Source organism: Puma concolor, unplaced genomic scaffold, assembly GCF_028749965.1.
Source record: "Puma concolor isolate L17-30 unplaced genomic scaffold, mPumCon1.1.hap2 unalloc_scaffold_101, whole genome shotgun sequence".
NCBI classification, from domain to species: domain Eukaryota; kingdom Metazoa; phylum Chordata; class Mammalia; order Carnivora; family Felidae; genus Puma; species Puma concolor.
In genome coordinates, this window is record NW_028240127.1 from 33,255 (window position 1) to 60,041 (window position 26,787).

General features: G+C 36.7%; 1 protein-coding gene across 1 annotated transcript; it reads left to right on the forward strand.

Moving 5' to 3' along the window:
* On the forward strand, positions 1-26,577 carry LOC147571734 (uncharacterized). Its single transcript, XM_086696112.1, has 11 exons — positions 1-67; positions 976-1,119; positions 2,913-2,984; positions 6,460-6,603; positions 10,500-10,571; positions 16,780-16,923; positions 17,257-17,325; positions 20,771-20,911; positions 24,890-24,961; positions 25,851-25,994; positions 26,444-26,577. Exons 1-11 carry the CDS (start codon positions 1-3, stop codon positions 26,569-26,571), a joined length of 1,197 nt encoding a protein of 398 aa, XP_086552238.1. The 3' UTR covers positions 26,572-26,577.
* Positions 26,578-26,787: the final 210 nt, after the last annotated feature.

Genomic DNA, 26,787 nt, shown 5'->3' on the forward strand with positions numbered 1-26,787 from the left:
ATGCAACGATGTTCGGACTATGGAAACATACACGACAACTTCATTTTGGGGTTGAGAGAGAAATGGGGTGAGAAATGGTATTGACAAAAAATTGAAACTCCCAGTAATGATCATGTTTTATATTTTAAATTGGTGTGGTATCAACAGGACTACATTTGGTTGCATGGGTTGTGCTTGCACAGAGATGCCTGGTTGAAAGGGTACAAGTAGAGACTGAAATGCATTCTACATTCCACTGTGCTCTCCAGGCTGGGACCACCAATGCTAGATTGCAGCTACCTAGAGGAAGGTATGCCTCTTTGTAATTGATACATAGAGAGGGGTGCCTTTTTTCAATTCACACAAAAGCACAATATAGACTGGTAGTGGCCCTGGAGATCAAGAGCTTTAATCTCAAATTTTAGCTTTTTTTTTTTTTTTTTTTTTGGTTTATTTCATCAGTTGATAGAAGTCTTTAGATCTACATGTACAGGACGTTACTATTATTTAAGAAAGGGTCACAGCTTATTCAGTATTTAATGGATGAATGGATTCAGATAACCCATCAAATTCTGCATATAATTTTTTGGTTTAATTTTTCTTTTCTTAAATGTTTAGTTTTAAGAGAGAGAGAGAGAGAGAACAAGTGGAAGAGGGGCAGAGAGAGAGACACAGAATCTGAAGCAGGCTCTAGGCTCTGAGTTTTTAGCCCAGAGCCCAATGCGGGGCTTAAACCCAGGAACCATGCGATCATGACCTGAGCTGAAGTTGGATGGCTAACCGACTGAGCCACCTAGGCGCCCTTAATTTTTTTAAATGCTGCTTGAAATAAATAGGTTGTCAGTTACAAGTAGAAAATACTTTGCTTTTTTTCTGCAGAGATTTTAGTTAAATATATATACTTAAATTGAGAGTTCACCTATAGTGGACTCTGGACAAACTATTTTGCATTTTTTAAAATAATAGTATCTTATATATATTTATTTATCTTTGTAGCATTTAAAGAAGCTGCTTGTATCTTGACAAGTGTTGATAATGGCAAGATTGGCATACGTAACTTGGAGCATGCCCTGAAAAGTTTGAATGTTAATTTAGCTGCGGAGGACGGCAGTGAAGCCCTTAAATATTGTGACATCAGTGGTGAGCATTTTTTTGGCTTGAGATTCTGCTCATTTTTCCCTGTTTATAGGAACCAGTTTTAGAGTGTTTTATATGGAGGTAAAATGCTAAAGGCAGTCGCGATGAGGCTTAGGTTGATATAAATTAGAGCCAAAATAGTCTGCTAATTTATTTACTGACCATATCTATCTGTTCATACTCTACATATGCTAATTTAGATAATTAGCATTCATTTCTTGTAAGCATGGGTGGGAAAATACCATTATGTAATAAAACAAAGACATGACATCAGCAGCTTCATTTTGATCTGCAGTCTTTCTTCAGAGGAGACCCACTTTCACCTTTTATTTTGCTTGTCCCATTCTGCTTTTTTAACCAAAGGAAATACCCAAAGTTTCATTACATCTCAGAAGAATAATTATTTAGTCTTGATCATTGTTTCCAAGTGGTCACATATTTATCTTTGTTTTCCATCTTTGACTTCATGTATTGTGTACTTGATCTCCTTTCCTATTTACATCCACTCTTAAGTGTCAAATCGTGTGGGAATACTTCTAGAAGCTGGTGAGTTTTACCAGTTTTAGGTGGCTTTTTATTTGGGGTTTATCTTAACCAGCTTGTTTTTTCTATGGGAATCCCATGAGCATGTCTTAGGTTTAAGAGTACCTCCCCAGCATTGTTTGGTTATTGCTTTTGCCATAGATTATTATTGACCTCAATCAATTTTTATGTTTTGACCTGGGGTTTTTCATATCATGGGAGTGGTATAAATTTAGGCCCTAAGCCCACATGAGATGCAGGAGATTTTTCACAGGTGATCTTTTTTACCCACTGCCTCTCAAAATTGGGAAGATTTAGGTCACCTTGGTGTTTACATGGGCCAGTGAATATAATATTTTAATCTCCCTTTCACTGGATTGAAATTCTTTAAGCATCCCAGTTTCATTTGGTATCTAAATTCAAACTCTCTGTGTAGCAGGACCCAAGTTTTCTTTTATGAATATGCATGAACATTTAAATCAAGCACCTTGCTGCTTTTGGATCTAATATGTATCCCCAAATAGCTGTAGGCTTAGTATTCACTTGGTTTTCCCCTCTGGATCTCTGTGCCCACTTAACGTTTTATTATTTCCTTTTCATACAACTTGATAATGCATTTATAGAATAAAATATTTCATACAGCATCTTTAGGAATTTGTAATCGTTCCTGTGCTACCCAGCTTGCCATTTTGTTATAAGTTAAAGTCTTTTCAATGTAGTTATAGCCCTATATTTTCTGCTGTGGTTACATTACTGCATTTTATTTCCTGTGTGTGTGTGTGTGTGTGTGTGTGTGTGTGTGTGTGTGTCCCAATAGTTAACATTGTCACCTCTGGCCTTAGACTGCCTTAGTTCAAATACAGCCTCGAGCACTTTCTGGCTCTTGTGACCTAGACAAGTTATTTAATTTCTCTTTGCTTTCATCTTTTAAGGATAGGCATATCAAGCATGTTATAGAATTCTTGTGCATATTTTAGTTAATAAATGTGAAGCATCATAAAAGGATACTTAGTATATATACATAAGGAACTCAAAGTTATTTTAAGTTCTTACTTTTGAGTAAGAAGTCAAAAAAAGTGAACTATTAATATCATTAACTGATCAATGGGTGTGGTTCCTGAAAGTATGAAAAATTACATTGAAATAGTTTCAGCCATTTGAGAGAGAAATGAGGTAGAATGAGATTTTAGGTATTGTTAGTCAGAGCCTTTATTTTGTGTACCGATTGAGTATCAGGGTTTTAATGACAATATGCTTGATTTTGATATTTCCAGATGATAATGAGGTGAATTTAAAAGATTTCTTTGAAAGAATTAAAGGAAGTCCACCTTTCAAAGAGTCCATAGGTAAGTGAATACTTCCAGTTTAAAGAAGTGACTGTAAAATAAAGATAATGAAATCACATTTAAAAAAAATCACTAAATGGATTTCAAGTGTTTAATTTGTAGTGTCTATAGTTTCAAAAAGGATTTCAAGCAGCTTATGTGATATAAAAAAAAAACAAGTGAAAATGGGGCAAAGTTATAAAGGAGGGAAAAGAAATAAAACAGCGTTGAAGAAGATACACAGTAAATACCTTTGCTGTTAATATAAAGTCCTTCCTCAAGAGGAGATAAATTTTTCTTCACTCAAGGGGTTCTGGATCTATGAATTAAATCAGGTGTGGAAATTGGGTGAGGGACCACTACTACCCTCTGTGCTGTCTCAAGTCAGGCCTTTGGAGTTTTCAGGTTTACCCAAATGGACTGGCCACTGATTTCACTTATAGAAATCTTAGCTTCATCTAGCTAGTTTCTTTAAATGCTTGGGCCATTAATCCCTGTATCATTCTTACTACCATGTCATTTCTGTGGCCTAACCACATCGTTTTGCCCCTGCTGCATAAAGACAAGTGCTTGGTCTTTGTCCCCAAAGTTCCTCTCGTGCTCCTTGGAATTAGGGAAACCATTTCAACACCAGCATCTTTCCCTAAACCCCCATGTCTACAGAGAACACCTACCGAAGAACCCTCCACAAATGCAGACACCCCTGCCAACAATGGATTTCTAAATGCCTTGGGGAAACAAATGTCTTTTTTTCTTCACGTTTGAATATCTCTAAAATTAGAACACCTTTATAATCAATGGCATTATTTATCAAATGTACATTTTTACTGAGATATAAATCACATACCATAAAATCTCATCCTTTTAAGGTGTTCAATTCAGTGGTTTTTGGTATATCCACAAAGTTGTGCAACCTTCACACTCTAATTCTGGGACATTTTCATCACGTCAAAAAAAACCCCTGTACCCTGTAGTGCTTATTTCCCCGCTCTCCCCAGCCACTGACAACCACTAGTCTGCTTTCTATCTGTGTTGATGTTTGAACATCATATAACTAGAATCGTTATTCTAGTTATTCATATAACTAGAATACGTGGCTTTTTGTGTCTGGCTTCTTTCATTTGGCATACTGGTTTTTTTTTTGTTTTTTTTTTTAATTTTTAATGTTTATTTTTGAGAGAGAGAGAGAGCGGGGGAGGGACAGAGAGAGAGGGAGACACAGAATCCGAAGCAGGCTCCACGCTCTGAGCTGTCAGCACAATGTGGGGCTCGAACCCACGAAACCATGAGATCATGACCTGAGCTGAAGTCGGCCGCTCAACCGACTGAGCCACCCAGGCGCCCCAGCATACTGTTTTTAAGGTTCACCTGTATCATAACATAAATGAGTACTTTATTCCTTTTCGTGGTAGAATAATATTCTGTGGTTATACCACATTTTCTTTGGCCAGTTATCAGTTCATAGACATTCGGGTTGTTTCCCTTTTTTGGCCACTAAGAATAATGCTGCTATGAACATGTGTACATTTTTTTGAGTACAGGTTTTTGTGTGGATGTACATTTACATGTCTCTCAGGTACCTACCTGGGAATGGAACTGCTGGGTCACGTGGTAACTTTACATTCAACTTGAGGAGCTGCTGGAACCTTTTCCAAAGCAGCTGCCCCATTTTACATTCCCAACAGCATTGTACATTTCTTTAAATCCTTGTCAGTACTTGTTACATTGTCCGTCTTTTTTATTCTAGCCTAGTCTCACAAGTATCTCACCGTGGTTTTGTTTTGCATTTCCCTGATGGCTAATAACTTTGAACATCTTTACATGTGTTTACTGGCCATTTAGAGATATGTATCCTTTGCTTATCTTAAAATCGGGTTATTTGTCAAGTTGCTAGGGTTCTTATATCCTGGATACTGTAGCTTTATCAGATAGATGATTTGCAAATCTTTTCTCCAATTTTATGGGTCTTTTCTCTTTCTTGGTGGTGTCCTTTGAAGCACAAACGTTTTTAAATTGGGTGAAATCCAGTTTATATTTTCTTTTGTCACTTCTTTTGATATCATGTCTAAACATAATCCAAGATCATTAAGATTTATACTAATGTTTTCTTCTAAGAATTTTATAGTTTTAGCCTTTTAATTTCAATCTTTGATTCATTTTGAGTTAATGTCTGTATGTGGTGTGAGATGGGAGTCCACTCTAATTCTTTTGCATGCAGATAGCCAGTTACCCCAGCATCGTTTGTTGACAAGATCATTCTTTTCCCCCTTAAATAAATGGTTTTGCCATCCTTGTAAAAAATCAATTGATCAGAAATGTATGGATTTATTTCTAGACTTCCAGTTCCATTCCACTGATTTTTATTTATTCTTATGCCACATGGTCTTAATCACTATAGCTTTGTAGTAAAGTAATAACCTAAACAGTAATTTTCAACCAGAGCAGGGCATCAAATTTACCGATAAAGCTTGAGTTACCTGGTTCTACTTCTGACTATGATGGAGTAGCTTATGTGAAACCAACCCTCCTGCTGAGAACAACTAGTAAAATGTGGACTAAATTAAACAGCATCAACAACCACAACTGTTTGAAGGCATTGGAAAGTGACCAAGGCTGTCAACATTTGTGGGGCTATAAGATAAATATAAAGAGCACGACTTACAGAAACAGCACCTTCTTCTTCTTATTTTGTCTCTGTAACATAACTTTAAGTGAAATAAGGCAATAAAGTTTTGATGTAAACTTCTTTGTAATGCTTCACAATTATTTCAGGGTCCACATATGAAGTATTATGTAGCTGTAGGCATAATGGTTGACCAGTTACATATGTCTACCTGAAAGGCACAGTAGTTAAGAGCATGGGCTTTGGAAATATCGTGCCTGGATTTGAATCCTGGCCCTGTCACTTAATACCAGTATATTCTTCAGTAAATCACTTAATCTCACAAACCTCGGGGCGCCTGGGTGTCTCAGTCGGTTAAGCGCCCAACTTCAGCTCAGGTCATGATTTCGCGGTTAGTGAGTTTGAGCCCCACGTTGGAGTCTCTGCTGACAGCTCAGAACCCGGAGCCTGCTTCAGATTCTGCATCTTTGTCTCTCTCTGACCCTTCCCTGCTCATGGTCTGTCTGTCTGTCTCTCTGTCTGTCTGTCTGTCTGTCTCTCTCTCTCTCTCAAAAATAAATAAACATTAAAAAATTTTTTTAACTCTCACTAACCTCAATTCCTTCATCTGAAAAATGGGGATAATAATGCCTATCTTGGAATTATTACAGGTAATAATAGACTTAAATAGGTAAAGTAGAAGTACTCAGAAGAGTCTCCAGCACTTAGTGTTCAGTAACTGCTAGCTATTATAATACACAATGGTTTTTAAAACTACTAGTAATTTCATGTAAACTTCTTTTATGCAACTCAAGCCCATTAAGTGAAAGTGAACAGTGTACTCTTATTTCTGCTGTTGAAGCATGTTTTTGCTCTTTTTTTTTTTTTTCTCAGTTACACGGCTACTCTTCGTTACTGTTCAAATTCTCCAGAATGATCTGATTGATGTCTCTGACCTCAAGGCATTATTGATGAACAATGACTTTCATGCAGCTAATGTTTTACTTGATGAAGTATTAAGACATGGACCTGAACACGGTTAGTAGTCTGAATGCATCTAGTTGTAAAGGCCATCATCTACCAGTGGGGATGGGAGATGTATGGATGGGGTATACAGCAATGGAGGGCACCCTGGGGCGGGGGGGCTGCAGTGAGATGACTGGTGAGCACCGGTGCCACCATAGTGTGCCAAGCCTGAGCTCTGTGAGACTGAACAGATGGGGGAGTCTGGGCCTACTTTATCCCTGTGGGTGGTGGTACTTGGGAGATGAGGTCACTTTGCGAACTGACTGGCGCGGGCAGTATTCAGTCAGAATGCCATGCACAGAGTACAACAGAGTCCGTGAGGCCCTTTGCCACGTGTTAACCCTTTGGAAGGGAAACTATGGAAACTATGCTGATATCCAGGAATACCTCAGGGGGTGTTGCCTGTGGCATTGGCTCAGGGAAGCAGATGTTTATAAATGTAGAAAATAACTGCGTTATTTTAATGACTGGTATTGTTGAATATCATTTTTGCTACGTTTTCAAAAGAGTTGGGGAATATTCTTTACTTTCCTATTCTCTGTAAGAGATTTTTTTCTTCCTCAAATGTTAAGCAGAACTCACAGGTGAAGCCTTATGGGCCTAGAGTTTTATTTATGGAAAAATTCTGGATTATTGATTTAATTTCTTAAATTGTATGGTATTACCAAGAAAATATTCTATTTTCCTGTCAGTTTTGGCAGGCTGTGTCTTTATAGGAATTTGTCCATTTCATCTGACTTTTCAAATGTATTGGATAAAGTTGTCCTTGACATCTGCTTCTTATCTTTTTTGATTTCTGCTTCATCTGTAATGATACCTTCATTTTCATCCTCGATATTAGTGACTTAGAGCTTTTTTTTTCCCCCACTCCACCTCCACAGAGTTTTTCTTTTCCTTTTTGTAAAATTGAGATATAATGGGCATATGATAACATTATGTAAGTTTAGGGTGTCCAATGTGCTGATTTGATACATTTATATATTGCAATATAATTATCACTGTAATGTTATCTAACACCTCTATCACATCACGTAATTATCACGATTTCTTTTTTTGTGGTGAGAACATTTAAGATCTAGTTTCTTAGCAACTTTCAATTATGTAATACAGTATTAGATCAGCACAGCATTAGATTTCCAGAATTTATTCATTTTAACTGCAAATTTGTACTTTTTAACAGTATCTCCCCAATCACCCCACCCCCTAAGTCCCTGGTAACCACCATTCTACTCTCTTTCTATGAGATCGGCTTTTTTGGATTCCACATATTAGTGACATATACAACATTTGTCTTTGGCTTATCTCCTCTAAGCATAAGGACTTCAAGATCCTACCATGTTGTTGCAAATGGCAGGATTTCTCTCTTTCTCATGGCTGAAAAATATTCTGTTGTATATTTTCACACTACCTCTGTTTATTCATCTGTTGATGAGCACTTAGATTGTTTCCATATTTTAGCTATTGTGAATAATGCTGCAGTAGACACAGGAGTATGTCTTCGAGATCCTGTTTTCGTTTCCTTTGAATATACACTTATAAGGGGAATTGATGGTTCATATTGTAGTTCTATTTTTAATTTTGAGGGGAATCTCTATACTGTTGTCCATAGTGGCTGCACCAATTTACATTGCCACCAACAGTGTATGAGGGTTCCCTTTCTCCACATCATCACAAATCCGTATCTCCTGTCTTCTTGGTGATAGCCATTCTAACAGGTTTGAGCAATATCTCATTGTGGTTATGATTTGCATTTCCCTGATGGTTAGTGATGTTGAACACCTTTTCATGCACCTGTTGGTCGTTTGGATGTCTTCTTTGGGAAAATGCCTATTCTATTACTCTGCCCATTTTTAAAATAGTTCATTTGTTTGTTTGTTATTGAGCTGTGTGAATTCTTTGTTATATATTTTGGATAATAATCCTTTATCAGATATATGGTTTGCAAATATTTTCTCTCATTCTGTAGGTTGCCTTTTCATTTTGCCGATTGTTTCTTTTGCTGTACAAAAGTTTTTAAGTTGAAGGTAGTTCTGGGGTGCCTGGGTGGCTCCGTTGGTTAAGCGTCCGACTACAGCCAGTTAAGCATTCGACTTCAGGTCTCGATCTCATGATTCTTGAGTTCAAGCACCACGTCGGGCTCTGTGCTGACAGCTTGGAGCTTGCTTCAGTTTCTGTGTCTCCCTCTCTCTCTGCCCCTCCCCTGCTCATGCTCTGTGTCTTTCTCTCTCACAAACAAATAAACATTAAGAAAAAGAAAAATCTTCAATTGGATCTAGTTCTACTTGTTGATTTCTGCTTTTTGTTGTTTGTGCTTTTGGTGTCATGTCCAAAAAATCATTGCCAAGACCAATGTCTGAAAGCTGTTTCCTTATGTTTTCTTTACAGTATCAGATCTTACAATTAAATCTTTAATTTATTTTGAGGTGATTTTGGGGAGTATCCCAAGTGGTTATTCAGTTTCCCAACACCATTTGTTGAAGAGACCATCCTTTCTCCATTGAATGTTCTTGGCTGCCTTGTCAAATATTAGTTGAGCGTATGTGGGGTTTATTTCTGGGCTCTGTCACTTCTGCTGTAAACTTTTCTACTTTTTTTTTTTTTTTTTTTGCATGGTTTGTTTTTTTTCTTCCTTTTCTCTCTCCCCCTCCTTTTTTTTTTTTTTTTTTCCTTTTGGTTCTTTTCATGTCTATCCTTTATGTCCCTTACTATAGTTTGTCATATCCATTCCACCTTGTGTACCTTTACTTTACTTGAGTCTTTATTTTGGAGCTGACTTGGTCTTTCTACACAATCTATTTTCTGAGTTGTTGGCTCCCATCTCAAATCTTCCTTTGTCCATTTCTATCCTGATTTGTTGAAAGAGTTGAGGGTGTTGGGTGGCACATTCAGTTTGGAGCTCTGTCTTCAGTTTCTACTGAAGTAAATGAAGTCCGTTTACTTTAATGGCACCTTTGGGGCAGAGGGTGGGAAGTGGGGGTAGTGAGCCTTCTGACATTTTGATACTGTTTGGTAGGGACTTCATCTTTAACTGCTTCTTTCTTTTCCTTCACCACCAAATCCTATGCACTGAGTTCCACATCAAGATGCCATCTTTGGTCCTATGGATTTCTAAGCCTTTTTCTTAGATTTCTCCAGAGTAAATTTAGGTGGTTACCATTATCCTAAAAGTAGTGTTTCTTAACCTTTAAAAAAAAAAAAATCACTCCCCTAAGGAGACTTTTTAGACGTTTTTGTCGTTTTCACCATCCCACACGCTATGAATGTTTAATGCCAAAAATAAATACTTGCTTATGTACTGTGGCCACAAACCATTGTAATGGCTAAGATTTTTTCCCCTCCAAGAACCTGTTTTCCTTCCTGAAAGCCTATCACCCTCAGTGACAATGCATGTCCTAAAGGTATCTAGAACTTTAGTTTCTGCTTATACTGCTAAACCCTATTTTCTAGAATTTCACTTAGATGTTAACACATTTGTAAGGAATATTGGCCTATAGCCTCTTTGCCTACCCACCATGTGTTTGTTTTGTTTTGCTTTTGTAGTTTTTGGACAAGTAGGAGCTACTGAAGGGTTTTATTCAGAGGAGTAACCAGATTTTTTTTTTTTAAAGAGAAAGACCTCTCTTGCTGCATTGTTTAAAATAAATGGAGAGCAATGAGACTGATGCGATAGATTTTTAGCAATGCTATTGTAATAGCATAGGCATTAACTAATATAGTGATATACTCAAGAAGTATTTGGAAATAATTGAATAGAAATTGATAATCATATGTATGCAGAAGTTAAGGAAGAAGGAACAGTACAGGCTGACCCCCGGGCTTTTCACCTTTGTTATAACTTGACTATTAACTGCTGACAGATTAATTCAGAAGCAGTAATTCCTTCATCTACATTTTACTTTGCATTACAGAAAATGGCAAGATTACCTTTCAAGAATTTTTTATTAAGTTCTGTGATACATTGAACATGCCTAAAGCCTCAGGTGAGTTCCACTTAATATGTATCTACTGGCTCCGTGTGGAAGGACAGGCAGTGGTTTTCATGTTAAAACAACACAGGATTGGGGCGTCTGCGTCACTCAGTCGGTTGAGCAACTGACTCTTGACTTCGGCTCAGGTCATGATTCCAGGGTCATGGGCTCAACCTGCATCCATTCGCGCTGAGTATGAAGCCTGCTTAAGATTTCCTCTCTCCCTTCATCCTTCTCCCCAGCTTGTGCTCTCTCTCTCCCTAAAATAGTAAACAAACAAACAAAATCTTTTAAAAACCACACAGGATTAGATAAAGCACAGGTAAGTAAGAAACAATATAAAGATAAAACAATATAGGGGCACCTTGGTGGCTCAGTTGTTTAAGCGTCAGACTTCGGCTCAGGTCATGATCTTGTGGTCTGTGAGTTGGAGCCCCCCCATCAGGGTCTGTGCTGACAGCTCAGAGCCTGGAGCCTGCTTCGGATTCTGTGTCTCCCTCCCTCACTGCTCCTCCCCCACTCGTACTCGGTTTCCCTGTCTCTCTCTCTGTCAAAAATAAACAAACATTAATTTTTTTTAAAGATGAAACAATACAGTATTAGTTTATATAACTTGTGTTTGAATTATATGGCAAAGACTGCTAAGTTTACCCCAAACTCAAAGTTATGGGTAGTTTTACTTTGATAGTGCTAGAAAAATATTAGATTATATACTGTTCTCTGAGATTATTCACTAGGTATATCTGACCTGAATTTATCAGAATATTATAAACGATGAGAAAATAATTTTTAGAATGCAAATTGGTGCAGCCACTGTGGAAGACAATATGGAGTTTCCTCAAAAAGTTAAAAATAGAACTACCCTATGACCCAGCAATTTCACTACTAGGTATTTACACAAAAGGTACACAAATACTAATTTGAAGGGCCACGTGCACCCTGATGTTTATAGCAGCATTGTCAACAATTGCCAAATTATGGAAAAAACCCAAATGTCCATGGACTGATGAATGAATAAAGAAGTTACGGTGTATGTATATGTATATGTATATGTATATGTATATGTATATGTATATGTATATGTAATGGAATATTACTCAGCCATCAAAAGAATGAAATCTTGCCATTTGCAACAATGTGGATGGAACCAGGCTGGATTATGCTAAGCGAGATAAGTCAGGCAGAGAAAGACAAATACCATATGATTTCACACATGTGGAATTTAAGAAACAAAACGGATGAACGTAGGGGAAGGTGGGGGAAAGAGAGAGAAGCAAACCATATAAAGAGTCTTAACTATAGTGAACAAACTGAGGGTTGATGGAGGGAGGTGGCGGGGGATGGGCTAAAAGGATGATGGGTATTAAGGAGGGCATTTGTTACGTTGAACACTGGGTGTCACATGTAAGTGATGAATCACTAAATTCTACTGAAACCAAGAGTACACTATATGTTAACTAACTAGAATTTAAATAAAAATTTGAAAAATAAAAAGAAGACAACTTTAAAACTTTTGACCAACCTAGCAAAGTGGATTTTATACCTATCTTTTCTGTTTTTATGTATTCTCAACTACTCTCTTGACTATATTTTTGAGGAGCAAATTTATATTTATTGCAGTATAACTTGCATGTAGTAAAATTCACCTTTTTTTAGGTATATCGTTTTTTGAATCCTTAAAAATAATGTCATGTAACCATTACTAAACAGCACATAGACTGTATCACCACAGAAGTTTCTTTGTGTCCTTTTGTAGTCCATCCATTTCGCTAACCCTCATTCCTGGTGACCCCCGATCTATTCTTTGACTCTAAAGTTTTGCCTTTTCTAGGATGTCATGTAAATGGAATCAGAACATATGAAGCTCATTTGAGTCTGGCTTCTTTCACATAGCATATTATACTTTACATTCATCAACTTTTTGCATGCAGTGTGTTTATTTTTATTGATGAGTATTATTGCATTACATGAATGTAATGTTTGTGTATTTGCCAATTGATAAACTATTGAAATTTCCTGGGTTTTGGTGATTATGAGTGAAGCTTCTATAAATATTTATGTACAGGTATTTGTGTGGACATATATTTTCATTTCTCCTAGTTGAATACCTAGAAATGGGATTGCTGGGATATATATAATTAAATTGATAGAAACTGCCAAACATCAATTTATGATAGATAACATCCATTTATGATTAAAAACAAACCTCTCAACAAAGTGTGTACAGAAGGAACATACCTCAGCTTAATGAAGACCGTATACGAAAGGCCACATATATGCTCAATGGGGAAAAACTGAAAGCTTTTCTTCTAAGATCAGGAACAAGACAAGGATGCCTATTCTTGCCAGTTTTTTTGTTTTGTTTTGTTTACTAAAATATAGTTTACATAAAATGTTATATTAGTTTCAGGCATACAACATAGTGATTCAATAATTCTATGTATTGCTCACTTCTCACCATGATAAGTGTAGTTATCATCTGTCACAATAAAAGTGTCACAATACAGTGTTATTGACTATGTTCCCTATGCCGTAATTTTTCTCACTATTTTTACTCAACTTGTATTCACAGTATTGGAAGTCCTACTGAGAACAATTAGGCAAGAAAAGGGAACAAAAGTCATCCAAATTGGAAAGAAAGAAGTAAAACTGTTACTATTTGCAGATAACACAATCTTATATGTAGAAAACCCTAAAGGCCCTATTAAAAAAAACTGTTAGAACTAATAAACAAATTCAGTAAAGTTGCACCATATGAAATCCAATAGAAAAACCAGTTGCATTTCTATTTGCTAATAAACTATCAGAAAGAAATTAAGAAAACTATCCCATTACAATTGCATTGAAAAGAACAAAATCCCTAAGAATAAATTTAACCAAGGAGGTGAAAGACCTGTACACTGAAAACTATAAGACATTGAAGAAAGAAATTGAAGATGATGCAAATGAATGGAAAGATATTCCATGCTTGTGGAGTCAAAGAATTAATAACGTTAAAATGTCCATACTACCCAAAGCGATATACGGGCTCACTGCAATCCCTATCAACATTCCAATGGCATTTTTCACACCTAGAACAAACAATCCTAAAATTTGTGTGGAGCCATAGAAAACCCTGATAGCCAAAGCAATCTTGAGAAAGAGCAAAGCTGGAGCCATCATACTTTCTGATTCCAAACTTTATTACAAAAGTATAGTAATCAAAACTCTATGGTATTGGCATAAAAACAGACATCAGTGGAACAGAACGGAGAGCTCAGAAATAAACCCTTGCGTATACGGTCAATTCATTTATGACAAACGAGGCAAGAATATATGGTGCGGAAAGGACAGACTCTTCAATAAGCGGTGTTGGGAAAACTAGACAACCACATGCAAAAGAATGAAACTGGATTCCTATCTTAGACTATGATTAAATACTTGCACTTGTAAGACCTGAAACCATAAAACTCCTGGAAGAGGGGCGCCTGGATGACTCAGGTAATTGTCTGGCTTGGCTCAGGTCATGATCTCGCGGTCTGTGGGCGTCGGGCTCTGTGCTGACAGCTCGGAGCCTGGAGCCTGCTTCGGATTCTGTGTCTCCCTCTCTCTCCTCCCCTCCCCGGCTCATGCTCGCTCGCTCTCTCTCTCTCTCTCTATCTCTCTCTCTGTGTCACAAAAACAAATGAGAAATGTTGAAAAAAAATTTTTTTAACGTTTAAAAAAAATCTAGGAAAAAACATAGGCAGTAAGCTCTCTGACATCCATCTTGGAAAAAATTAAAAAAAAAACAATTTTGTCTATTAATACGATATCATAGGTAAAGTCAAAGAACAAATAACAATATGGTAGAAACTACAATGTATATCACAGAAGAAAAATAGAAAAATGGGCAAAAATCATGGATATATAAATCATAAAAAAGATCTTAAATGGCTTATGAACATATTAAGAGATGTTTGATTTTACTCATAATACGAAATATGCAAATTAAAATGGAGATACAATTTCTCACCCATTAGATTGGCAAAAATTGAAAACCTTCACAGCATACTCTGTTAGGTTGTAGAGAAAAAGACGTTTACCTATAGCTGGTGGGCATTTAACATGCTACCATTCTAATGGAGGGAATTTGGCAATGTCTAACAGAACCACATATGCCTTTACCTTTGGACCCAGCAATCCTGCTTCTAGGAATTTTCCCTGAAGATACCCTCCAACAATGTGAAAATATAGATACATAAGATTATTCATTACAGAATTATTTGAGATGGCAAAATATAATGAAAATACTTAATGTGTAAACATTGGAGGTTAGTTGAATAAACTTTAGTTTCTATGTACAGTAGAGTATTATACAACTATAAAAAAGAATTTTTTAAAAAGGAGTTTCAGGGGTGCCTGCATGACTTAGTCGGTTAGGCGTCCGACTTTGGCTCCGGTCATGATCTCACGGCTCGTGAGTTCAAGCCCCGTGCCAGCCTGGAGTCTGCCTTGGATTCTGTGTCTCCATCTCTCTCTGCCCCTCCCCTACTCATGCTCATGCTTTCTCTCTCTCTCTTTCCAAAATAAACATTAAGAAAAAAGAATTTCATACCTCTGCTTTTTGTACTACTGATTTTATACCTTTCCAGCATTTAAAACTACAAATTTCCCTCTGAGCACTTTCACAGCATCTCACAAAATTTTATATGTTGTGATTTGATAATCACTTATTTCAAATATTTTCTAATTTACCTTGTGATATCTCATTTGAAACATGAGTTATTTAGAAATGTACTATTTAGGGGCACCTGGGTGGCTCAGTTGGTTAAGTGTCCGACTTCGGCTCAGGTCATGATCTCATGGTTCCTGGGTTGGAGCCTCGTGTCGGGCTCTGTGCTGACGGCTCAGAGCCTGGAGCCTGCTTCGGATTCTGTGTCTCCCTCTCTGTCTGCCCCTCTCCCACCCACGCTCTGCCTCTCTCTGTCTCTCAAAAATAAATAAACATTACAAAAATTAAAGAACTATATTATTTAATTTCCAAATATTTGGACATGTGCTAGGGATCTTGTTACTGATTTCTAATTTAATACACCTTGGTCAGAGAATTTATTTCGTACAATTTAAATTCTTTTAAATACATTAAGATTTGGTTTAAAGACTAGCATGTGGTCTACCTAGGTGAATATTCCATGTGCACTTGAAAGAATGTATATTCTGTAGTTGTTGGGTAGTGTTCTATAAATATCATTAGGTTAGATTGTTTGCTAGTTTTGTTGGATATTCTAATTTCTGATTTTTTTTAAACATTAAAATTTTTTTTTGTTTTAATATTTATTTTTGAGAGAGAGAGGGGGAGAGAGAGAGAGAGAGAGAGAGAGAGAGAGAAAGAGAAAGAGAGTACGAGCAGGGGAAGGGCAGAGAGAGAGGGAAACACAGACTCCAAAGCAGGCTCCAGGCTCTGAGCTGTCAGCACAGAGCCCAACACAGGGCTCTAACTCATGAACTGTGAGATCGTGACCTAAGCCAAAGTCAGACACTTAACTGACTGAGCCACCCAGGCGCCCTTAATTCTTACTGATGTTTATTCTAGTTGTTCAATTAATTACTAAGTGCAAGATTTTCAAATCTGCAGTTCTGATTATGGGTTCATGCATTCCTCCCTTTAATTCTGCAAGCTTTTGCTATATTTGGAAGGCTCTTGTTAGATGCATACACATTTGATATTGTTGCAAAATTTAATGTATATGACCTTATGAAATGTACTTTGTCTGTTGCTCTCTTTTGTCTTATTTTTGCTGCTCTTCTGTTTCTTTCCCCCAGTTTCCTTACTTATATTTATACATTTATGTGTACCTATTGTCACCTATTTTAAATTATTTTAGGTACATAAATAAATACAAATACTGCCTTTTCTCTTAAGTATAATTTTATATCTTGGGAGATTTTTTCCCCCACTCTTTTTTAAATATAAAGGAGACGGGTGCCTGGGTGGCTCAGTCGGTTGAGCGTCTGACTTCAACTCAGGTCATGATCTCGCGGTCTGTGAGTTCGAGCCCCGTGTCAGGCTCTGTGCTGACAGCTCAGAGCCTGGAGCCTGCTTCAGATTCTGTGTCTCCCTCTGTCTCTGCCCCTCCCCAGATCATGCTCTGTCTTTCTCTCTCTCTCTGTCAAAAATAAATAAACATTAAAAAAAATTAAAGTATAAAGGAGAAACATGAAAATTCCTTTCTAAGTGAAGGTGATTATCTCTTCCCAGGAAATAAAAATCAATTTTACAACATCAACATTTACAAAAATGAACTTAAAGACATTCCTGTACTTCAGCAAAATTTAAATGCCATTGGAATCTATCTAACAGATGATAAAATAAAGGAGACTTTGGATAACACTCATCCTAACGGTGAGTAATTATTTCAATTTAAAATAACAAATTTTGCGTATTTCAGAAGTTTCACTCTAAATGCCAAAGGAAATATACTGCCATATATCTTTTAAAAGAGAAATTAAAAATTGTTTCTTGTCTATCAATTTATGGGTTTTTATCAGAGGAATTGATGTTCAAAGTGCATCTCTGACAGCTTTATTTTAGGTTGATTCTGCATATCACACGTGTCACAATAGGATTACCAGTCCTCTCCATTATTTTTGTGTTTATAGCTCTGGTGTTATAACATCAAGTGGTCCTTTTTACAATAATATCTAAATTCTTTCTTTTTTTCTTTTTTAAAAAAAGATGAAGTGGTGAGTTTTAAGGATTTCATCAGAGAATTGGACAACAGTGATGAATTTATCGAGTGCCACAGTAAGTATGAAATTCAAAATGCATATGAACAGGAACTTCATTTTTGGGGGTCGGTGTATGTATAGGTATGTGCGTATATAGACTTTATATATACTCTACCAAACCCCCCTTTTATGCATTTTCTCATTTAAACTCAGTTGATGTTGTAAACTCTAGGTTTTCACACATAGATACATATTTTTCATACTGTAATATTCTTGAATTATTTAAAAAAATTTCTGTTGTCTCTCTTTCTTCCTTGTCATGTGTTTTATTGCTATATTCTTTCTTTTGTCCTTCCTAATGCTGATGGGGTTATCCATCTTATAATCAAAGTAATCAAGTTTGGTTTTTTAAATCACATCTAATGACTTTTCCCCTCTGTATTCTTATCTTTCTTGTTTATTTCTTCATATATATATATTTTTACATTTGCTCTCTATCTCCTTGTGAAAAACATTGGCTAAATGCTTAACTTTTTTCGGTTTGTTTTGACATTTCAGCACAGTTCTATCATGAGGACACTAAAACAGCCTTGGACCACAGACATTGAGATTGAGAATTGTAGTCCTAAAACGGGGGTTTTAAAAGAAGTATTGAAATAAGTGGATTCTCTCTAAAGAATCTGTACTTGGGATGCAGTTCCACTCACTATCTCAGGATAAGTTTGGTGGGAACCTTGACAAATTAATTCTATATTCATTATAGAAGATTATAGATCTATGAATAGCTAAGACCCTTTTGGGAAAAAAAAAGATAAAGATCTTGCTTTGTCACATGTTAGTACATAGCATAATGCTGTTGTAATATAGACCTGTGAAAATAGACCAGTGCATCACAATACAGAACCCGGTAGAGACTTCTATTAATGGGAACTCGGAATGTGATAGAAATGACATCATCAGTTAGTGGGGAAAAGATGTATTATTTAGCTTCTGATTTGAGAAAATTGTCTTACAATGCAGAGAAAATGAAGTAGAATCCCTATGTCATACCATATACAAAAATAACCTTCAAAGAATCAAATGAATGTTAAAATGGATCTCAAAGATTAAACTATAAAGCTGATGGAAGAAAATGTAAGAAAAACTATTGTGCCTTGTGGTTATGGATACCTTCGTAAAGATGTTACTCCCCAAAAGCACAACCATGGGGTAAAAAAGGATTTGATTACATCAAAATTAAGGATTTCTGGTAAATCAAGGACTCTAAAACATGTAACAGACTGGAGAAGAAGATAATTACAAGATAACCAACAAAAAATTAATATCTCAAATATAAGGAAATTCTGCAAATCAACAGTAGAAAGAAAGAAATCAACTGGAAAAATAAGTAAGGATATAAGACTTAGTATACAGGAGGAGAAACCCACATAGCTAAATATGTGTATGAAGAGAGTTGGCAATACTCACAAATTGCTAGTGAGTAGGTAAAGTGGTACAGCATTCCAGATTGCAATCTAGCAGTACTTGTCAAATTCAGTATGCATATTTCTTATGATCCAATAATTCTATTCTCAGATAAATAGCCCAGAGAAGTTTCTTGTAGAGACATGTACAGGGATGCTCCCTGCAACATTATGGGAGGAAAGAAATGAAAACAATCTATGAGTCCACGATTGGGGAAATGGTTGAATAAAATACGGTCCATACATACACGTCATAACAGTAAACTAGATTTACATTTGCACCAGAGAGAGACCTCAGTAACAATACGGTTCCATGAAGAAAGGAAAAAATGGAATAAGTGTATAACAAAGAATGCTTTATATAGGTTGGGTTTCTACTAATGCCCATAAAACACAACCATATTTATATCTATTTCCAGGTAAACACTGAATTCTAAATAGAAAGATGAGATTGAAATAGACGGATTGAAAGAAATTGAGAAAGAGATTGAGATTGAAGTGACAGTATTAACAAAGTTGACTTCAGAAACAGATTAGAGTACTCTGTATCCTAAACACATACACATTCTTTTCAAATACTTATGGAATAGCCACAAAAATAGATGATGTATTTAAGCCACAAATAAAAATTTCAGTGAATTCTAAAAATCAGAAGTCATTCACACCACATAGTCTGACCATGATGTTGTGACATTAAAATTATTTGTGAAAGAAAGGAAAAGTGTTGCTTTTAAGATGAAAAACAAATTGCCTTGTAAGTAATTCCTTGGTTGAAGAATAAAAGAAACCTGAAAGATTTTAGAAATGATGACAGTGAAAGCACTATGTATCAAATCGTGTAGAGTGTGACCAAAACAATCTTACAGGATATTTTATAGCATTAAATGCTTTTATTAGAAAACAAGAAATATCAAAAATAATTTATCTTTTTTTGAGTTTATTTATTTTCGGAGAGAGAGTGCGTATGGGGGGGCGGGGGGGGGGAGAGCAGAGACAGAGAAGGAGAGACAGAATCCCAAGCAGGCTCCTTGCTGTCAGCGCAGCTGACATGATCGTGACCTGGGCCAAAATGAAGAGTGGGACGCTTAACCGACTGAGGCACCCAGGCGCCTCCAGAACAATGTATCTTAAACGTTCAGCTTACAGAGCTAACCAGCAGGATAAACAACAAAAGAGCAGTACAATCCCCCTGAAAAGTGCTAGTCAGGAGCTAACAAAGTGGAAAGTTGAAGTTAGTGAAATAGAACACACACACACGCACGCACGCACGCACGCACACACACACACACACGCACGCACACGCACTTATCCATATAACCAAAAGTTGGTTCTTTCAAAAGACTAATAAAGAACTCTTTAGGAAGTATGATGAAGGGGAAAAAATAGGGAGGACATAATAAAGAAGACAGTTGTAACTTGGATACAAGGGAGATTAAAAGATATAAATGAATAACACTTAAGTTAGTAAAGCAACAAATTATTGGCATGTCATCAACAACACTGTCATTCTTTCCAAATGTTTAGATAAAGACAGAAAGGGCTGCCTTTTTTTTAATGTTTGTTTATTTATTTTTGAGAGAGAGAGAGTGAGCGAGCATGAGTAGGGAAGGGGCAGAGAGAGAGAGTGCCAGATCTGAAGCTGGCTCTGCGCTGACAGCACAGCGCCTGATGTGGGGCTCGAGCTCACAAACCGTGAGATCAAGACCTGAGCCAAAGTCAGACACTTAACTGACTGAGCCACCCAAGTGCCCCCTTTTGTTTCCCCATCATGGCACTATTTTCTTAGAGATAATTTTGGTATTTTGTTGTTTTGTTTAGCTTCCTGCATTGAACTAGTAAGGTAAACTATTTCAGTGTGTCTTGTTTTCTGATATAAGCATTGTAAACCTATAAATGTTGTAGAGCTTTCAGTTTGGAGAATATTTCAGAGAGACAAAAATCTCTCAAGACTGGGTATTCTAGAAAATGAATACATTTCACCCAAATCAAGTTGTTATGTGCGTCTCTGGATAGACTGACCTACTAGATACCTTTGTATTTTGTCATGTCTCTGTTTAGGAATAGAAGATGCATGTAACATTGTTAATAGTGTCTTTGATAGGAAAGTTGAAGTTAAAGACCTTTTATCTGCATTGGAGGGCCTGGAGAAACCTTTAAATGAAGAAAAACCTGAGGGGTTACTGAACTCTGAAACAGATGGTGAGTTCTTGAGTTACCTCTCAGTTTTCCTGTTTAGACTATATGTGTTCATGCTGGCTCATTTTTTTTTTTTTTTTTTTTTAAGAATACTAATACCATAGGTTTAGGAAGATTGTTATGGGACTGCTATGTTTATAAATTGGTTACTGAGAATTGTTGTAACCCTTTTGGAAAGTGTGTGGATACTCTTCTTTATTTGGAGAAGACTAGTAGAAACAAGTACTGTTTTTATCCAGGTTTTAAAATCGGATACGTCTTGGGGCGCCTGGGTGGCTCAGTCAGTTAAGCGTCCAACTCTTCATTTTGGCTCAGGTCATGATCTCACGGTTTGAGATCACGATCTCACAGTGCTCTGCACTGACAGATGGAGCCTGCCTGGGATTCTCTCTCTCTCTTTGCTCTCTGCCCTTCCCCTGTTCTCTCCCTCTCTCTCTCCCTCTCAAACATAAATAAATAACCATTTAAAAAATGTTTAAAAAGATGTTTTCAAACATTTTAAAAAATAAATAAAATCAGATACTTCTTTTTTAAAGATTTTTAAAAATGTTTTTATTTATTTTTGAGGGAGAGAGAGTGGAGGAGGGTCAGAGAGAGGGAACACAGAGTCTGAAGCAGGCTCCAGGCTCTAAGGTGTCAGCACAGAGCCTGACGCGGGGCTCAAACTCATGGACCATGAGATTATGACCTGAGCCGAAGTCAGACGCTTGACGACTGAGCCACCCAGGCGCCCCATCTTTTTTCTTTTTAGGTCATTTATGCTAGTGGTTTGTCAATTTTAATAACTCTTAACTAATTCCTGGCTTTCTGATCCTCTCTATCGTGTGTGTTTATTGTTTCCTCGATTTATGTTTTCATCTGTATCATTTTCTTCTCTACCATTGATTTTGTGACATTTTGTATATATATTTCACATATAGAATGAAATGATCACAACGATAGATCTAGTTAACACGTCACCATGCATAGTTAAAAGAAGGGGTTTTTTTCTTATGTTGAGAAATTTTAAGATTTACTCTCTGAGCAACCTGCAAATATGCAATACAGTATATTTTTGGATATATATGTATTTTCTATTCTTTTAATTTCACTCTTTCTGTACTCTTCTAAAAAAAGATAAATTTGAAAACATGTAAGGGAAACTAAAATTTGAAAAGAAAGAAACAGGACATAAAGAAATTAAAAATATAATAAAATTAATTAGCAGACAACAATATTAGCAGATTAAACATGGGTGAAGAGAGAAATATGAAGTGCAAAGGAGTTTGAAGAAATTATACAGAATGCAGCATAGAAAGACAGAGTTGGAATATAGGAAAGAGGTTAGGGGCGCTGGGGTGGCTCAGTTGATTGAGCATCAGATTTCTGCTCAGGTCATGATCTTGTGGTTTGTGAGTTAGAGCCCTGCATTGGGCTCACTGCTGGAAGCATGGAGCCCTCTTCAGATCCTCTGTCTCCCTCTCTGCACATCTCCTACTCTCTCTCTCCCCCACATAAATAAACATTAAAAAAAAGAAGAAGAAGAAGAAGCTAAAAGGAAGGCAGAATGAAGAGGTCTACTTATTATGGCAATCAGTTTGAAATATATATGTGTATCTCTGATTACGTTATATATTAGTTACAACTAATATAATGTTCCATCTCAGTAAAGCTAGAAAAAGAAAGAATGAAAAGATGTGATATATATCCACACAGGAGAGAAGAGACAGAGTGGTTGCAGAGAAAATATTTGGAGAACTATAGCTGAGAATTTTCCAGAATGAGAAAGACCTAAACCTACCAATACAAGAATTCCAGTGAATCCCACATAGGATGAAAGGAAATCCATACGTAGGGTTATCATGATGAAACTGTGACATACCAAAGAGAAAGAAAAATCTTAAAGGTAGCTAGAGAGAAAAGTCAGATTATCTATAAAGGAGGAACTGTTTCTTATTCTTGATATTTTTTTCTGGGTCTTGAAATCTAGAGAAACATTTTTGTAAATTGAGGATAACCACCCCACGTTCCCCTCCACTTTGGGAGGAACTTAGGCTTTGTCTGAGCCTTTGAAAGTACAAACTAAAATTCATCCAATTTTGTTTTGTTTTAGTTTTGTGTTTGGCAAACACTCTTTGGGTAAAAACAGTCGCCGTGTTTCTGGATTACAGCCTTTCATCAGTTGTTTGGTCTGGGAATTTCTTACTTTCTTGGCAGCACATTGATGAATTCAAGATTTAAAAAAAATTTTTTTTTTTTAACATTTATTTTTGAGACAGAGAGAGACAGAGCATGAGTCGGGGAGGGTCAGAAAGAGAGAGGGAGACACAGAATCTGAAACAGGCTCCAGACTCCAAGCTATCGGCACAGAGCCCGACGCGGGGCTCGAACTCACGGACTGTGAGATCGTGACCTGTGCCGGAGTCGGACGCTTAACCGACTGAGCCACCCAGGCGCCCCAAGATTTTTTTTTATAGCAATAATTTTATTTAGAATTTTTAGTTGTTTTTAGTAGGAGGGCTGATCCAGATATCTAGCTACTAAATACCAGAAATTGAAATCATTTTTTTCTTTCAATTAAATTAAATCAGACCCTGGGGGCAGGGTGGTTGATTACTGGCACCCTCTCCCATTCCAAAGTCACACCATAATGTGGGAGACAGAGGTAAAACTTCCTTGCATTGTGTTTCTACTGACGCTTTGTTGTTGGAGCCTGTGGTAATCCTGCATCTGTGTGAAGGGAAGCTCCCACAGGGTAATTCTCACTCTTTCCCATCAAACCTCTAGTCTCTCAACCCCTCCCTGTCCCTCTCTTTCCTTCTGTCTCTGTCTCCAGACAAACTCTGCCTCTCTATTTAGGCATTTGGCATATTTTCTTCAATGACTCTAGGTTTTTGCAAACACAGTCCCTACAAAAACTCTCAGTCTACAAAAATCTCAGGAGTGAGGAAATATTTAAGGCCAAGCTAACTGCTTCGAATAGGAAAGATGGGTCAAATTATCCTGCCACTTCAAGAGGTATAGTGCCATAGCTCCAATATTTGCTATTTAGATAAATTACAATAGACTTCAATAGAGAAGGGTAACTTTTGAATCAGGCTCTGCAGAGTCCGCTAACTCAAATGCCTGCAGTAGCCAGGCACGTAATGCAAAATTAATAAAATGAGTTGGTTATAAGACAAAAGGAAGGGGTGTGGACTGTAAGGTAACTTGAGAGCATGTGTCCTAGATGAAGATAGTTAAATTCAAATGGAAAGAAAACCCCACCACTCCCTAGGACAATGAACATGACTGAATCTCAGCTATATTCAGTCTGTGGGCTACCAGCCTATGATCCCTGAAGCAGGCTTCTGTAGGAGTGGGAACACAATCTTTTCCTTCTACCCTTCTAGGTTCCCAGCTGGAGCCCTGTAACAAAAGACAGATCAACAAGAGAAAAGCATTCAAATTTAATATAAATTTTACATGAAAGGGGAATATTCATAAGGAGTTGTTAAACCTTGGTGTTTAATGTTTTGGTGTTAGCTTTGATGAAGCGTGGAAAGTGGTAGAAAACTGTGATGGGACAAAATGATATGAGCTGAGGGTGGTCAACCAGGGGAAACTTAGTAAGGTCTGTTCGTTCAGATTCCTCTTGGTGTCCCTCCAACCCTCAGTCTTCAGAGATAAGGATGCACCCTCCCTCTGGGTATAGCAAGGGCATCTCTCACATGAGTGTCTTATGACCTGCCTCGGGGCAGGGGATGGGGAGGTCTGAATCCTAACTGTACCTTGCAATTCCCAGATTGTGTTTCCTTGCATTCCCTGTTTGTGTGTGTGTGTGTGTGTGTGTGTGTGTGTGTGTGTGTGTGTACACGCACATGCTCATAATCTAAGTGTATTTCTTACCATGCATTATGGTCACAGAAGTTTGAAAGCTGAATGAAATTGAAACAATACCAGATCCCTGCTTTCATGAGCTTAAAATCTATTTAAATTCCATTTTGTTTCTTAACTTTGCAGAAAGTAAAAAGATCTTAAAAGATGTAACTGATGTTTTCACTAATTCACCTAAACCATCAACACCATTCAATAGTAAGTATAGTAAAAGAATGAAAATTAAAAGTAAATTTCTAAGATAATTCAATGGTATTCTTTTTCTAAAATATGGTTTGTTTTCCCCTGTATTTTTAATTCCTTAAGTTTTCTTTTTAATGTATCAAGATGTTATAATCTGCTTTCTTATTCCTTATCATATTTAATCTGTGCTTTGACTGTAATGAATTATTTAGAATTACATTCCTAGAATATGCTTTCTTAAAGCGAAATAGTTTGTCTCAGTATATGCTCCAGTATAAGGTACACATTTTCTCCCCTGGTGAATCTAATACAATTTTCTCTCACCTCCAATAATTTCCATATGCTTCTTTTTCTCACCTATAGTGAAATGTTAAAAAAAAGTACAAAAAAAAAAAAAAAAAGGATTTACTGCATGTAATACTAGTAGGTAGGCTAGCAAGAAAGAGAGGCTTTCTGATGCCTAGGATAGGGTGTGGCTGTTTTTCAGTGCATAACAGATTTATATTTTTCAGTTTTCCTTTTGCCAACTAGCTGGGTTCTATTTTTGATATTTGACTTCATTCCAAGAGCTATTTATTATCAAGCTGTTCTTGAAATGCTTTACAGTCTCTGAAAGACTGGAGCATGTAGTAGAAAAACCTTTGAGGAGAAATAGTTAATAAATAAAAGCAAACTTGTACAAAAATGTTGCAGAAACTCAACTTTTAGCTGGCTAGGGGTATGTTAAATTTTGCTTATTGTTTAAGTGACTTCTGAAAACAAAGCCCACTGACATGTTTTGAAAGCCCTCTAACTCAGAATTCCTTTTGTAATGCATCTACTCTGTGCAGGTTAGGGTGTTAAGTCTAAAAAAGGGCTTTGCCTCAACTTCCTCATCAGTTCTCTATTCTTGACATGTCTACAGATTTATTTAAAGAGATTACAACTCTTGATAAGATCAGAAATGATAAGATGCCTATAAATGAGCTGAGGTCCCAACTCCGGAAGGCTAGAATTCCATTAAGCAACAAGACGTTCCAGGAAATTCTGGGTCAAGCATCTATTGATGGTGAGTCCTTTTTAAAAGAACAATCTCTGTTGAAGTCCTAGTTTTACTGTGTGCTTGGGATATGTTTTATATATGTATGTTTTAGATAAACTAGGTCTTAGAAACATAATGAGAATGTAGGCATACTGAGAACAAATTAAAATTAATATTTTTTTACTCTTGGAAGTATTTTTAAGAGTCACCCTCTGTCTGACATCACATTTGTAAAATGTATACATCAATATTTAATTAAGACAAATAATACGGTTAGAATTTTTTCTTGTTTTAAGGGAATAGATTCGTGGTAAAATTATTTTAAATTGATTAGTTTTTATCTGGCTAATTTTCAGACATTAACAAAATTTGCCCCCCCCCCCCCACACACACCATTCCCTGTCATGGTTATTTTAATGATGATTATTCACATTGACACCTTTGCCATTTTGTAATCCTTATACTTTACTTTTTAGAAAATAGTGAAGTAAGTCTCAAACAAATGTTGGAGGCTTTGAACACAAATAAGCCAGCTCCTGAATTTGAAGGTGGGTCATATTTCCCATTGCCTTTTGTTATTATTAAACAGTATTGTGAGCTATAAATGATATTCAAAAGCTGTATATTTTTATAATTAAAAGTACACAGTTTGACATATGCACACACCTATAAACCTGTCATCACAATCAAGGTAATGAACACATCCCTGACCCGCAAAACTGCCTCATGCTCCTTTGTAATCTCTCCTGCCTTTTTCCCATCCTGTTCCTCATCCGTAGGCAACCACTGATCTGCTTTTTGCCAGTATAGATCCATTGGC